This window comes from Electrophorus electricus, chromosome 12 (genome assembly GCF_041902795.1).
Source record: "Electrophorus electricus isolate QZ-2024a chromosome 12, ASM4190279v1, whole genome shotgun sequence".
Taxonomy (NCBI): Eukaryota; Metazoa; Chordata; class Actinopteri; order Gymnotiformes; family Gymnotidae; genus Electrophorus; species Electrophorus electricus.
Window position 1 is genome coordinate 2,970,001 of NC_137508.1, and position 15,587 is coordinate 2,985,587.

Consider the following 15,587-nt stretch of genomic DNA (forward strand, 5'->3'; position numbering starts at 1 on the left):
TCCTCCATTAATCAGCAGCAGATCAGCAGTTCCCACACACTATCTGATTCTTCCCTGTCACGTCACCGGCCACACTGAGAGGACGAGAGCTGACATGCTTCCCCCAGATACGTGAGGCCTGCCAATGCATCGTTTCAAACTGCTGCTCACACAGTGTTGCTGATTGCTGATTGCCCACTGATGTGCATGCAAGCTGGTAGATGGCTGCATCCAATAAGACAATAGGAAAGAGGAAGTAAGCAAACTGTCTCTCCCAGATGGTATGGCTAATCCTGGACTCCCAGCCACAGATGGCTGAAACTTCTTTGGGATTCATACTTGAGCCCAATCCTCTTAGATTTTTTTTTAAACATGTGATTATAAAACTACTGATTATAATTTTACTACTACACCATGTGAAAAAGTTTATTTTACATAATCATATGGAAGAGCCTCACCTCTGATGAGTAGTATGTCTCCTGGAAACACCGTCAGTGCCCAGAATGCTGCTGCCCTCCACAGAACCACCTTCATTTCCACTCCTGATTGGTCAGTAACGATCACCGTGGCCAGCGGAACAGTGGATCCGGCTGACGCTCCAGACTTCGCTGTGATCTCCTTCAGATGCCATGGGTGCACTACAGCAACCAAGATGGAGTAACTCACACCATGACTCTTACACCTAGAGAGTAGGGTGGTGGGCCCATAAAGTGGTACCGTTCTTCTCTGCGCTGTTCCCTGTTGGCTCTTGGCTTTGACTGGCGACAGCTTTGCCTGTTTAGAGCTTCCAGGAGTAGGTGACACTTCTATTGATGTGTCTGGGGAGCCATCAATAGGTTCAGACTCTTTCTTCCCTTTAGGTACCTCAGTATGGCCAGGAGGGCTGGCCTGAGACCACAGAATTCCATTAGGTGTTGACTCCAAAATCACACCTCCTTCCTGATGCTTCTGGCTCAGAGTCCCACAGAAAAACTCCGCTGAGCCTTGTAGGGTTCCCCCCAAGCCTCTATTCCCTGGACTGACCTCTGGACTATAGAGCTCTGGGGAGCCCAAGGAGACTGAGGGAGTTTGCTTTGGTGGTGTCTGGGAAGATCCAGGTGTTCTGAGTGAATCAGTTTCAGGTTGCAGAAGCACTCTGCTTCTCAGAAGCAAACCCTGACTCCTGGTCCAGATGCTTAGATATTCTGTCTCCACAGACATAGCAGAACTTGGCTTAAGACAACTGTTCACAAACTCAGGTTGTGGGCCGGAAGGTGGAGGATTAAAGCATCCGTCTAAGTATTCACTTACTGCCCCAGGACACAAGTCATACTGTGCTGGATATGTTACCTTTTCCAGAGAGGACTGGGGGACTGAAGGTGTGGGCTCATCTTCAGACATGCTCCTATGACTCACATGAGAGCCTGAAAAGTTTTGCTTCTCCTGAACAGTTACTGGGCTCAACTGACCTACGGCCTTTGCAGCACCATCAGTGTCTATGGTGCCATGAGCATTCAGTGGGTGGTCACCATCAGATTCAGAATGTCTTTGTGTTTCACTGATTTTCTTCTTACAGCTCAACCTTCCTTGACTCCATCCAAGTTCTAGAGTCCTCCACTGAGAGGATCTTTCCTCTGAGACATCCTCAGACAGTGATGCAGGATGGGGTGCACCCCAAAACACATGGATTTCTGGTTTATTTGTCATTCTAGTGTTTTCTTTCATACGGCTCATGTTTGTCAAGCATTAACACCCAATAATGCTTAATATTTCAAGATCCATATCTTCAGTGGTTTCTTCCTTCCCTCTGCTGATAAAAAATGAAAGCACTAGCAACAGGCTGAATGACACTGAAATACAGAAGACTCTTTTAGCATAAGGCCAGTATGTCTTTACTTCAGCACAGTATAGAACCCAACAGTATAGAACCCAACAGCTGGTAACCATCACTAAATCACTAATTGTAGACATTCCTGAGATGTGATGCTATAATACGGTTTGAAAAATATGAGGCTGTGTTACCAATTTAAAAAATAAAATAAAATAGCAGAACATGGAGAATCAACTTAAACTAGCGTTATTTCTCACTTCATAGGCTAAAATAAGAAATATGTGACCTGCGAATGACAAGGATATGAACAAAGGTGCCAAATTATGAAACTTAATGAAACTAATTTTATTAGTAGTAATAGTTTAGTAACCTGAAAAATTATTTTCTTAACTCACTGCAATGAGTCCCAGAGAACAGCCCGATCCGTTTGCTTTCGAGTTCATGATGTGTCAGACCACCTCCCTGAGGTGGAGATTTCGCACGCCTGTGCACTGTGCACTGGACGGAACGCCAGTTTGGTGTCGCACGCAGCGGCTGGAGGGCTCTTCCATTCCGGGGCTTTTACTGGGAATATAACCTTTCTGAGCAATAATGCACAGGTGTCTTGGAGGACTGCTCCCTCGAGGCGCGGGCAGTGCTCTGGCTGCGGCTCGGCGCTATGGCCGGGCCGCGGACAGAGAGGACGATCCCAACTTCTTCAGCATGGTCGAGGGCTTCTTCGACCGCGGCGCCGCCATCGTGGAGGACAAACTCGTGGAAGACCTCAAGACCAGGGAGACGCCGGAGCAAAAGAGACACCGAGTGCGGGGAATCCTCAGGATCATTAAACCGTGCAACCACGTCCTGGCCGTTTCCTTTCCTCTTAAGCGAGATAACGGGGAGTGGGAAATAATTGAGGGGTACCGGGCCCAGCACAGCCAGCACAGAACCCCTTGCAAAGGAGGTAGGTGAACAATTAACAACGTTAGGTGTCTAACCTAGTAAACTAATACCAAACCGCTGATTCCAAAGCAAGTGAGGGTCATCTTGGACTTTCTTTGTTAGCACGCTAGCTTACCCAGCTAGTAGAAAATCCAACAACAGCTAAGCGATAGAGGCACTGAAACTCGAAGAGCTGCTTGGAAAGTCGCGGTTGGTTGAAAGGCGATCTGAAAACGCACTTGTCGTTTTCTCTAGAAGTCTGTTAGTGTGTTAGCCTGGACGGATGTCCTCCTGTAGCCAGCTTGGTCTCAGAGGTGACTGTCGAGGTACACGTTCAGTGCCTGGCTAGCTAGTGTTTGCTGCACGTCGTGATAAAGTATCGCAGTTTGCATGGCTTCCTGGCTGCCTAGAGTTAGCTAACTCCTGTGGAGCCCACTGCTAAAGAGTGTAACTTATGTCTGCAACTTTTTTTTGCTGTTCTTGATCTGTTGGCTCCGAGATGAGATCCTACTTATTTAATATCTTGCACCAATGAGTGGTGTTTGTTTTGGATGCCAAAAAGTCTTCCTAGTAGCCCATGTCCTTTTGAATTTGGGACAATGTCTCAGGGCAAAGGATTCAAACACGGGCACAACCCTGCCCTGGGGGGGGGACGACTTTGTTCCGTTTGTTCTGTGGAACATTTTTAACCCGCCTCAAGTCCTGAGCTGAGGTGTTTCTGTCTAGACCTACCCAACATCATAACGGTTTCTTTTCCCTGTGTAAATGGTGTGGTTGTGTCTACTAGGTTTGACCTGGTCCACGAGCTCCTTTACTGCCTCAGTCAGTGTGGTAGCTTCCGATAAACCTTACCCTGTTTTTCATAAGGGCAACTTGCCTCAACATGGGTACACATTCCGCTCTTCCTTAAGTAATCGTGGGTTTCTCTGGCAGATTGTACATGAACCACTTTACATGTGAACTTAATCATGCATTGCAACACAGTTTTTTTTTTTTGGTTTTTTTTTTAGCTGTCAAATAATTCACTGCCTCAGAATGCGACCGGTCTGGAAACGCCATGTCTGATGATGTTTTGTGAATGTGGTGAGATTTTTCAGTCTTTTAAAAGCCAACACAAAACATGCCTTATTCATGGTAGCACCATTATAAATAATACCTGTGCCACTGTTCTCTTGAAGCAAAAGTTAAAATGAGGATTTAGCACAAATCTCTTATGAACACAAACAGGATTGCAGGAAAGTTTGGATTTCTGGTGTGCTATTGAGCTAGGCTGCATCTGTGATAGTTATAGATCTCTAGGAGACCTAGCAACTGAGTTATAATGGAGGATGGGCTTCCTTCTTTTGGTCTGCCATGTCTGCCATGTCCTGACACAGTTGTGCATTTGTTTTCCTGTATTAGGCACCTTGAAGGAGAATAGTCCACCCCCACCCCTGTTGTTGTGTAGATATCATCTACTAAAGTGGTTCTCCTACTCCTGAACCTGGTTGGCGCAAATCGGTCCGAGTCCTCACAGAACAGAGAACAAGCGTGCAAAGATTTCTCTGATTTGATTACTCGATTGTATCCTGTGTTTCAATCTCTTGTCATCATATTCAACAATATTGATTACATAGTCAAACAATGATTCCTATTATGCCAGCATGTTGTTAGACAAAAGGTTTTAGCTGAAGGCACATCCGCAGTAGCTGTGTGTGGGTTGGTTTTTTTTTTTCTTTTTTTCCTTCAGCCGCACCCAAACCTTCCCTGATTTTCTGAGTTTCGGAGGAGTGGAGAGAGTGAGTCATCATCCGGCTGGTTCTCTGCTGGCTCTGCCCGTCATTTCTCTTTTCTTTGCTGTTCTTAGCGTGCCCATGACCGTTTAAAAACTTCCACTCTGACCACGTTGGCCAGAACAGCTTAAATGAATAAAATACTCTATTTATGCTTTTCTGTATAGGCTTTTAGGGCAGATTTGAATTGGCTATTTTCTAAACGTGTGCAATGATCTTAAAAATATGTTCCTTGCTTCACATCCATTGCCTTTTCAACTCTCTGCCTCATTGGAGAGCTCATTATGCGTCCAGAGAGCTAGTGTGTCCGTAGGATCATGCTGGTTAGGCTAATGCAAAAGGACGGTGACATTACCCTGGGTTTCCAGAATGAAAGCTGCTTTTGTTACAGTTAAGATGAAGAGATCAGGCACGCGTTCGAGTAAAGATACAGTGTGTCAAAACAACGGAAACATTCACATTGTGCATTTGTTTCCAGGTATCCGTTACAGCACAGAAGTGTCAGTTGATGAAGTCAAGGCTCTGGCTTCACTGATGACATACAAGTGTGCTGTTGTCGGTGAGTCTTTTCCTGCGTTTAGCTGCAGTGTTTGTGTCCTCATATGTCCTCATGGAAATGTGGCTTTGACTGTAAGCAACTGTCCCATCTACAGATGTGCCTTTTGGAGGAGCTAAAGCTGGGGTGAAGATCAATCCCAAGAATTACTCTGTGAGTAGTCACTCTGACAACCTTTTCTTCATGCTTTCTTCAAACATAAGCATAATTGGCACAAGATGCATTTGTAAAGGACACCACCATGAAAAGCCCAACAACCTGTCAGGTTTGTGTCTATATGAATGCTTGTCAGAATAGCTAGTCATGTCCCGGATCGTTTTACAGCTTAGCGAGCAGTTTGACAGGTTCTGTATCTTCCATTTGCCACCTACTGCATCTAACTGCCTTTTGACACCGTAAGCATGCAAGGATTTGGATAAAAGCTGTGGTCCCATCAGCTGGGCCTTACTGCTGCCATACAGGTTCAGGTCAAGGCCATTGGCTGTAACTGTATCTATTTTAGGCTTCTTTTTGATCCAAAGACCCTAACATTAGCCCAGTCTTAATTTTGCTGCTTATTAGGTGGTGTGTAAAAAAGCAAAAAAAAACAAAACAAAACAAAACATAGGCTCATCTTGAAATATTGAGATTTTTATTTTTATCCAAGCAACCCCCTCTCACATTTTTGGTGTATAACCTCTATATTTGACATCTTGTAGATTCTTAGTCAGTTTGATTTGAACAGAAAAAAGTGTTGTGTTTTGTAAAATGTTTACTTGATCTAAAACACTGTTTGTGTAATTCTGTATTTCTTCTAGGACAATGAGCTGGAGAAAATTACAAGGCGATTCACCATTGAGCTGGCCAAGAAGGGTTTTATCGGTGAGAGTTCACCCAGACGTTTTTGCTGCGTGTAGAGACTGTGGAGGATGACTGTATCTGTGTGAGGGCACCTGTCTGAAAGGGGCCTGTGCTGACGGAGGGCCCCATCTCCTAGCTCGACTGGCGGGCTCGTGAAATAATCGCACTGATAAACCTGGTGACTGCTTTAGAAGGACTGCTTGAGTTCTGAGGCACATTTTTGGAGACACTCCAGTTCTGATGCAAAATAAAAAGTACTTGGTGGCGAGTTTTCATTAGGGTGCACCCCTAAATAGGGTGACCAACAGAGTCAAGTGTATACCTTTTAAAAGAGATGTACAGAGGGATGGTTCGTGGAAGAGTCAATGAGGGGCACATTTATAGCTCTTCTGTTTTCTCAGGGCCTGGCATTGATGTCCCTGCCCCTGATATGAGCACTGGCGAGAGGGAGATGTCTTGGATAGCTGACACGTATGCCAACACCATGGGTCACCACGTACGTTAACAGTCCCATTCTTGTGTGTTCACTGGCCGGTAAGAGGAGACGTCTGTTTGTTGACTTTGCTAATAAGACTCGGAGATATTGTGTAGAGGTTAAAGGGTTAACATGACAACATGATCCACGAGGCATCTGTTTACGAGCAGATCAGGGAATTTTCATCTATTGTGTGCAGTGGGAACAAGTTTGCTGTTGACTATTCGTTCATTTCCACTAAAATGTACAACAGTCCCTTTTCTGTTTGACCAACTTTAAAAAGTGGTTGTGCTTGCTGCTCCGTTTCTCCCTCTAATTTAGAGCAGTGGTTCTAGCTGTTGGACCTCACCTTGCTACGTGAACCTGGTGAACTGGGTTAACATGGTAACAGGGGTACTTCTGAGATGAGATAGTTAGTGAAACCTAAATGTAGGTGCTGAAAGTCAGGAGCTTGTGCAGGTTTTGAAACTAGTCATGATGTGGAACACGGATGTTCTGAATGTGACATTCACTTCCTTTGAACAAGATTGCACAGTTCTTTGTAATGCACAATGTTTCTGGAGTACCTTTAATACTTTATTTCTGGAGCAACACATTAAAATAAATAATAACTTATACGCTTCAATAGCTCTGTGTCTCACAGTTCAGTGTAAGAGAATGGTTTTTGCTTGTTTGGGTTTTCTTTCAGATATAATAGTTGTAAATAGTGTCTCAGTGTCTGGTGCTGCAGGTTAAATACACCTGCCTGGGCCAGGCCTGTGTTCTTCACCGCTCAGCATCTGAGCAGTGGGGTTTCTCTGCATTTATTCAGACCCCACAGAGCCCCACTCGTTCCGTGCCTGGCCAGGTACACACTTCTGGTTTGAAACAGGAGCTGTGACACTAGATAGCCGGTTTGTCCCTGAGCTGTCAGGACACTGGATATTTACATGGATGGAGTCTACTGGGTGTGGACGAACAGCATTCTGTCTGTGTTATTTACCAGATTTCATTATCTGGAAGCATCTGGCCTTTCTGCTGTCAGATTAGTAGAGCACAGGAAGTGAAGAAAGTATTTGAAGAACTGGCCAAAAAGCCCTCAGGAAAAAAAACTAACACAAGTATATAATAAATGAATCACAGTATTGCACCCTAAATGTATGTAACACACAGCGACTGCGTGACTGCACTGTGTGCCCCTGAACAGCTTTGATGCATCTCACCTCCCTTTCTTGTGACTCACTGTCATTCTTTCTCCCTCATTGTTGTGGTTTCCTTTTGTTCTTTCTCCTTGCCTTGTTTACTCCGCACACCCACGCAGGACATCAACGCTCACGCGTGCGTGACTGGAAAACCCATCAGCCAAGGCGGCATCCACGGCAGGATCTCGGCCACCGGGCGCGGGGTTTTCCACGGCATCGAGAACTTCGTCAATGAGGCGTCCTACACGGGCCTGCTGGGCCTGACCCCCGGCGTCGCAGACAAGACCTTCGTTATCCAGGTGCAAGGCGTGGCACCATGATGCTGCCGTTCCTCCCCGTGTGGCGTGGCCTGCGTGCAAAGGTTGTTCCGGGCAGATAGTGTGGCAATGCTGAATGCCGATGCTGGCGAAAGGGTTTTAATTTCCACGGTACCACAGCCGTTCGTGACCAGGAGTTTGGCTGTAGAGAGTGGTGTCCGCTGACCTCACGTGTCTCAGAGCAAGCGCGTGCTCTCTGAGATTAGTGCCACACAATAGGAACAGTACGCACAGTGGTAGGCAGCCGACGATGACAAACAGCAGGGAAATATTTAGGGCCTTGATATTTCCACATACCATTTCTGCTTTTGAACTTGCAGCATTACACCTGGGTCTGTCTCAGCCCTGTAGGCCTGAGGTTGGAGAGGTGCACGTTACTTTCAAGCTCAGTAGAAATTTGCAGGGTGTGGTACATACTTTGCTATAGTGGCAGCCCACAAGACTTGTAGTGTCTTAGAAATCACAAGGTCATGTTTTTTGATGAGTCATAAGGTCTTGCTGCAGTTTTATCCTTCGCCTGCCAAATTACAAGCATTTCCACTAGGTGGCACTAGTGAATTAGTAGAAGTGTAAAAGTCTACTGTGACACTTCCTGTGAACTACATGCTTTTGTTTGGACAGTGTTTCTGTAAGCAGAATAGTTATCTGGGCACAAGGTTTTGAGAATTAGGTTGATGTTCAGTCTGACAGAATGGTTTGCAGTACCCCCCCCCCCCCCCCCAAAAAAAGCACCTTTCTTTAAAATGCATGTTCCAAAACAACTGATCCAAGTAATGATGTCAGTATGCAGGTATAGACCAATAAGCTCTAAGAGATTAATGACGGTGTTTCTGGCGCAGGGCTTTGGAAATGTCGGCTTGCACTCTATGCGGTATCTGCACCGCTTTGGAGCGAAGTGCGTGGGTGTGGGAGAGTGGGACGGAAGCATCTGGAACCCGAATGGCATTGACCCTAAGGAACTAGAGGACTATAAGCTGGTAAGTCTGGACTGCATGCAGAGCTGGACTTTGATTTACCTCCACTGTAAACTTAATCTGTTTCCTAGAAAAACCTCAAATGGTAGACTAAGTATTACTGTCTAATACCTACAGTGTCCCGTTATGTTGTGAAACTTTTGGCCAGCTGAGACCTGGATTGTTACAGAGGCTTGATACTTTTAAGGAACAGTTGTGTTGAAATACTGCCACCTAGTGGTTATACAGCATTATAAGGTCAAGAATTCTACAGAGCCTCAAGCACTGAAAGAATTCAGCATTAATGCATTTTTGTATTATGTGTGCCCTTTGACATAAGCAGATATGTATCCCTTTCAGGCTCATGGCACTATCGTGGGCTTTCCAGAGGCCACACCCTATGAGGGCAGCATTCTGGAGGCCGACTGTGACATTCTGATCCCTGCTGCCAGCGAGAAGCAACTGACCAAGAAGAATGCAAGCAGGGTCAAGGCCAAGGTCAGGGGTCACATTCGCTGCCCACTCCGTACAAGCTCTGTTGCTAGACGCAGTGTTGTATAATTGGGGTTAACTTTCATCAAGTCCACAAGCACTTGCTAATACCTAGAACATTGTGTAAAAGATTTTCATTATACCTGATGTTTTGGTTCACTTGTTTTTCAAAACAGATCATTGCTGAAGGAGCCAATGGCCCTACGACCCCTGAAGCTGACAGGATATTCCTTGAGAGGAATATTATGGTGATTCCTGTAAGTCTCTTATTCATTTGAGCTTTTCTAGCCAACATTTCTTTTTGGACAAATATTTGAATGATACGTATTCTGGTTTTGGCTCTGCGGGTTTCTAGCAACGCTCCAGGACATCTCGCACTATCTGAAGTGTTTGAACCTCTGGGTTTGGATCATTACGAACATCGCTATTGGCTGGACCCAGTGTGTTGTTATATCTGGAGCTAATCTCTGCTGGACCAGGGTGGCATGCTTGATGATTAAACTGTTGCCTTGAATAGGACATGTACCTGAACGCCGGTGGTGTGACTGTGTCCTACTTCGAGTGGCTTAAGAACCTGAACCACGTCAGCTATGGCAGACTGACCTTCAAATACGAGAGAGACTCCAATTACCACCTGCTCAGTGAGTGCACGTCTATGGAATACCTCATTCACATGTGCTGGTGAGGACAGGCTGGATAGCTCATCAAATAATATTCTCCAGATAATTACTGTGTCACGCTGGGAGGCGGTTTAATGTATTCCTGTATATACACACACACACATCCGAGCTGGTGGAGTAGGCTTCACATTTTCGTCAATCTCATGGTGGAGCTCTTCCAGGAGCAATCAGAGAGGTCTAGCTGCAGTCTGCTTGTGTTCATCTGCAGCGATCAGTAATTTATCTTTTCTGAATGCTTGACTCTCTGGTGAGCAGCCTCAGAGCCATTGTTGATGCCTGGGGTGTGTTGCATAATTTACATTGCATGATGCGAAATATCTCACATGCACTTCCATTTATGGCTCATAAATGTGTTTTATAGTGGTACAGTGGGTTTGTTTTTTCTTTTCTTTTTTTTTATCACATTTTTATATTTCTAGCCTTGTGTTTCAAGCTTGTGAGCAACTTGAGTGCCTTTTTGTTCCCCAGTGTCTGTGCAGGAGAGTCTGGAGAGGAAGTTTGGCAAGCACGGGGGCTCCATCCCCGTGGTCCCCACCTCGGAGTTCCAGGCCAGGATTGCTGTGAGTTCACACTCACACTCTCACGTGAACATGTGCATATAAAGGCCCAGGCTACAGTTACAGTCTCCTTTGCCTTAAACAGATAAAATGTACCCAAAACTCAGGCATATGCAGTGTGCCTCTCTGCTTTCATCTGCGAACTGCTGGGTGTGCCTGTGGCACCCAGGGGCTAGATCACGTGACTTCTGTGCAGCCGATGGCTCACTTCTCAGATTCCAGTGTGTTTAAAGTTCATCTTACTGCTACTGGCCCAGTAGAAAACCCGTTGTCCGCACAAGGCCTTTTTAACTCATTTTGGTCTGTGTCAGCTATGCCCATGAGGCGTGATCAGAAGGCTTTAATGGTTGGGCGTGAATGAGATTCAGGACTTTGTTCCCCCCAGGGAGCATCTGAGAAGGACCTAGTGCACTCCGGCCTGGCCTACACCATGGAGCGCTCGGCCAGGGTGAGAAGACTTTCATGCTGTTTTGGCATTCAGAATGGTTTTGCAAGAGTTGTTCTTTCAAACGTTTAGTCATAATGGGCTTTTTGTCTGTTTTGGTTCTTTTTTTCCATTGATTCCAACCATCCACAAGTGGCTACAATTACGTTTATAATACATTATTAGTCTAAGTTACTGTAACATTTGAAAAAGACTTTTTAATCTCGCATCTTTCCTGATAACAAAGCTTTGAAATTGAGACTCTATGCAGTGATATGCTAGTTTACCAGTAATCCTGGGTTTGTTTTCCTGTTAATTTTAGTAGGTTTCTTGTTTAGTAGTACTCTTGCTCATATAATGCTGTAATGGACAAAACTAACCAAATAAGATTTTCCACTATCTGATAACTTTTGGTTGTTTGTAATGTGCCTTGTACCTTTTTTTTTTTTTGTGGATATTTGGCCCACAGCAAATCATGCGCACAGCCAACAAGTACAACCTCGGGCTGGACCTACGGACTGCTGCGTACGTCAACGCCATCGAGAAAGTCTTCAAAGTATACAACGAAGCCGGCCTCACGTTCACATAGACATCTACCTCTGAGTATCTGTCTGTCTCTGTATGCAGACACTACATCCTACTCGCCTTCTCCCCAGACCAAATATGCTCGCTTCCTGTATGTTTACAGTTCATATATCACCATGTACTGTTTTTCGCACACATGACTTTAGCTTATTTAGTGATTTTCTTCTCTGAAGTTATTCTTCTTTTCTGGTCATGCATGAAGCCAAAGCTGTGCCTCTCATCTGGATGTCACTGCCGCCCTGCTCCACGTACATTGCTTTGTCAGAAAATGCCAAATATTGCTAGTTTAATACCTTAATTTGGACACATTTAAAACTAAGCCTTAAGGTTGTATTCTGGGAAGTGTTAGCACCAGTTGTTTGAGCATATCAGATCTCCACACCCATCAGGCCTTAATACCTACTATGCATCCTGTATCACGGAAGTTCTGTAGTTTGTTTGTTAGGCCAAGCACCAAGTGATCTGCAGGTGGTCAGTAAGGAAATCAGTGCAACTTTCTCAGGCCTTTACATGTTACTGAACTTGCACAGAAACATCTTTAGTTGCACTTGAAGAATGAAACAGAATTCTGGTGATCTTTAGTACTTATGTCTTAATGATTACCACAGAATTTATGCAATAATATATATATATATGTGTGTGTGTGTGTGTGTGATTGTTTTTAACAACGTTTAATGTGTTAACCATACCAAAGGCTTTAATTTCTTTATCTTTCACATTAGCATTGAATATTTGAATATAAAACAGCCTTTAGACTCTTTTGGAGTGAGATTTTGTATGACCTTGTACGAGCTAAAACAATAAAATGAAAACCCACGTCAGCACTGGTATTATTTTTAAGGATGTGATGAATGGGGATATTAAATTTTAGACCAGTGATGTGAATAAAATTGGGGGGGAAAATGCCATAATATATTTTTGTGTCCGAGGGTGATTGGAAGGTGTGTTAATGTTAGTGTCCTTAATTAGCAGTACTTTGGTGAATTAGCATTTTAGAGTAGTTGGAATCTCACCATTATATTACATACAGTGAGTTTCAAAACTCAAAATATATAGTTCTACTGTAAATCAGGCTGGTATTTCAAATGAATGCTTCAGAGAATCTGTCCTTTTAATATTAATCATTTTCATTTAAGTATTTTAATGGTACATGCATCTTCCAATAACTAAAATACATAAAAAAATATTTGTAAGGTAAACGAAAAGCTTGCAATTGTTGCAAAATGTTTTAGATGATAACATGATTTCATTGGTCGCTGGTCAAATGCATGATCAAATAAAAAGCATTTAAGACACAGTTCCTCTGTATTTGGAATATGTAGATTTTAAAAATATACTCCCTCAAAACAGTAAGAGCTGAATATGTAACAGCTTGATATTTGAGAACTTTATATTGCAATAGTTAAATTAAAAATATTAAGCTTTATTTTCTGCGCTTTCATAAATACATGAGACAATTCAGTTCTTCATTGGTCGTATGCAGTCCTTCAGGGTGCAATCAGGAGTTAAGCTGATGTATATTGATCGCAGTATTGAAGTGAGAGAATTGCTGCTTCTCAGTGTCATGCGTGGCTATATTTCCTAAGGGATGTGCTCCTGCCTAGAATTGAGAAAGCTCATCCACAGCACTGTCGAACTCCTTATCTGGAAGCAAAATATTCAACTCGTCAGTACTAAACAGTTGTCTTTAAATTCCCGATACACTCCACTTTGCAAATGTTGTACAAATGGTCTGAAATAGAGTGGATGTTTTTATTCCAGTGAAATTGGATCATTCAGCAGCGAAAGTCTGAGTTTTTTTTTTAAAACTACATTTTCTCTGTATTCTGCTTTCTGAAACATGATTGTGTTCCCTGTAGTTAATGCTAGATTGACCATCAGCTTTCTAAGGTGTATACGTAAGAACCACAAAAATGTGGAGCATCCACATGCTTGCGTGCGTGTGTGTGTGTTTCCAATACTGGAAACCACACCTGAAATGTGTCAGCCTAATATAGTGTATGGTGTATGGTTTTGAATCAGCATACTTGCTGAACCTCCTGTGGCTTGGTCATTCTCTGGTGCTGGGTTTGCCTCAGGTCTGGACTCCGGCTTGGGCTCCGGCTTGGGCGCCGGTTTGGGCTCCGACTTGTTAAAGGAGATGATCCCATCCAGGAGACCTCCTCCTTTGCCCTTCCCACCCTTGGAGCCTCCGTCCCCTGCTGAGGGGAAGAGGCCCCCTATGCCGCCAGACTGGGGTTGCTTCTGATTTCCTCCACCTCCCAAGACACTTTTTGCCTTCAATTTGATCCCTGACGCTAGAATGGGAATCCATGAACAGTGAGAATGTTAAATTTGAGATTAGCGGAGCTTTCCGATCCAATATTATTCAAAGTATCTTGAATTTACAAAGTTATTTGGTCGGGGCTAGATGGTGTGATGTGATTTAAAAAAAAAAAGCTTTGTGGTAGCTAAGTTTTAAACTGCTGTTTATCTAGTTGAGAGAAAACTTTCAGAAAACTAAAACTCAACAGACAACAAAGCCAATTTAGGTTAGTTTTCCTCACATTACATTTAAATAGGAATAAATTAAGGTTTTAGAAAATATAAGATGAAATCTTCTAAATTACACAGAAAAATATTACTAAACTTCACAAATATATTTTAAAATTTTCTCTATTTGTGCTTGGCAAGAGGGTAATCACTTTACAAATGAAACAGAGATCCCGACAGTGAAAGTAGAAATGGCAAAACACATTCTGCTCCATTAACATCAAAACACTCATATTCACTCACCTGCTTTGTCAACAACAGTATCAACAATATTGTTCATGCTTGCAGAATTTGAGTCCTCAGTGTGGAGCTGCACAGGTGAATACAGATGCTTATGAAGGTTTTCCCTTTGACTCTCCGAGCATACACTCAATTGGCTGCTGTGATGAGGGGTGGAGTGAAAAATGTCTTCGGACTGGAGGGATCAAGCTAGACTGGTTTTGCTGGTTCTAGTTGTCTCAGTATCAAGCTATTTATGATGTTCACTTTTATTTAAAGTCACAGTCAGGGGCTGTGGAACAATATAATGGTTGTCCCAGCCCTGGAGTTTCTGAATTACTGGGGGAGAGAAGTATATTTTTATCTCCAAAAAAATTCAGCCTCTGAGCACAGAATTCAGCCTTTACCAACTGACATAAGCATTCTCCTAACGACTCCAAGCTGTTTTCTCACCTGTAAACAATGGAGTAAAGATATTTCTGCAAATTAGCATCCTAGCTTGTTTAAATTAAACAGCTCTGTCTCGTTCCTGGTGGTGGATTTAAATATGGGGAGTGTAAACCTTTTACTGATGGTAAAAGTTTGGAAGGTCGGGGTCATATTCAGCTGTCAAAAATGTTTTGAAGAAAGAGGGCAATCGTATATTTGGCCCAGTATCTGGTTTTCTTTGTTTTGGTGAGTGTGTTGTCCAGGTGGGTGGATGATCGCAGGCTTGTCAGTCTGATCTGACTCTGCCCTCAGCTGGAATATCAGGAATCTGCCATTCTGACCAAACAGTGGCAGACACATTGGACAGCACATTCACAAACCTCCAGCTGCCCTCGAATGCTGCGTTCAGTCCTGTTACTTGTTTAAGGACATGCTGCATGACTGAATACATGCTGCTTTTGCTTGTTACATTTCATTTTCCTTTGTACTGTGTGTTTACTGGCAGAAAGGCGAGGACTGGATCAAGGGTAAGAGGCACAGAGAAACAAGGACGCCTGGAGCTAGGGAGGTCCCGCCTTTGTGAAGTCAGGTGCAACTCTCTGCACACAATCAGCAATGACGATATATAGAGACAATCGGTTTTTGGTAAAGGCTTGGTGTGGTCAGTATCTTAGACACTGACTCAGATGATTCAAATGACAAATTAAATGGTGTCAAAATGTATTGGCCAAGCACAGTTGTCATTTGGAGTGTGTATTCTTCATTCGTTAATTCAGTTCAGTGTGAGTTGCTTTAAAAGCTATTTTTAATTAATATTTGACCAACTCTGCTCTGTGATTTGTTTAAAAGAAAACAGTAGTAGCCA

General features: G+C 43.6%; 3 protein-coding genes across 5 annotated transcripts in view; 1 reads left to right on the forward strand and 2 right to left on the reverse strand.

The window, feature by feature from the left end:
- The window catches only part of shld2 (shieldin complex subunit 2), a 5,573-nt gene extending 3,250 nt beyond the window's left edge, over positions 1–2,323 (reverse strand). For 2 of the 3 annotated variants that reach the window (XM_027000429.3, XM_081724952.1), the window contains exons 1-2: positions 2,185–2,323; positions 438–1,768 (exon numbers count right to left, since the gene is read on the reverse strand). In XM_027000429.3, the coding sequence (XP_026856230.2) occupies positions 438–1,692 (1,255 nt within the window). In that variant the 5' untranslated portion in view covers positions 1,693–1,768; positions 2,185–2,323. The remainder of the gene's footprint in view (positions 1–437; positions 1,769–2,184) is intronic. The other variant, XM_081724953.1, reaches the window with a different exon arrangement.
- A 57-nt stretch (positions 2,324–2,380) lies between these two features.
- On the forward strand, positions 2,381–12,363 carry glud1a (glutamate dehydrogenase 1a). The gene is made up of 13 exons (XM_027000430.3): positions 2,381–2,732; positions 4,961–5,041; positions 5,136–5,191; positions 5,836–5,899; positions 6,280–6,374; positions 7,654–7,833; positions 8,691–8,828; positions 9,165–9,302; positions 9,473–9,553; positions 9,814–9,937; positions 10,445–10,536; positions 10,919–10,981; positions 11,427–12,363. Exons 1-13 carry the CDS (start codon positions 2,381–2,383, stop codon positions 11,544–11,546), a joined length of 1,584 nt encoding a protein of 527 aa, XP_026856231.2. The 3' UTR covers positions 11,547–12,363.
- Positions 12,364–12,635: 272 nt separating this feature from the next.
- zgc:193505 (uncharacterized) lies at positions 12,636–14,476 on the reverse strand. The gene is made up of 3 exons (XM_027000432.3): positions 14,318–14,476; positions 13,570–13,839; positions 12,636–13,186 (listed from the first exon to the last, which is right to left on the reverse strand). The coding sequence occupies exons 1-3, from the start codon at positions 14,352–14,354 to the stop codon at positions 13,143–13,145; spliced, it is 351 nt and encodes a 116-aa protein (XP_026856233.2). The 5' UTR covers positions 14,355–14,476; the 3' UTR covers positions 12,636–13,142.
- Positions 14,477–15,587: the final 1,111 nt, after the last annotated feature.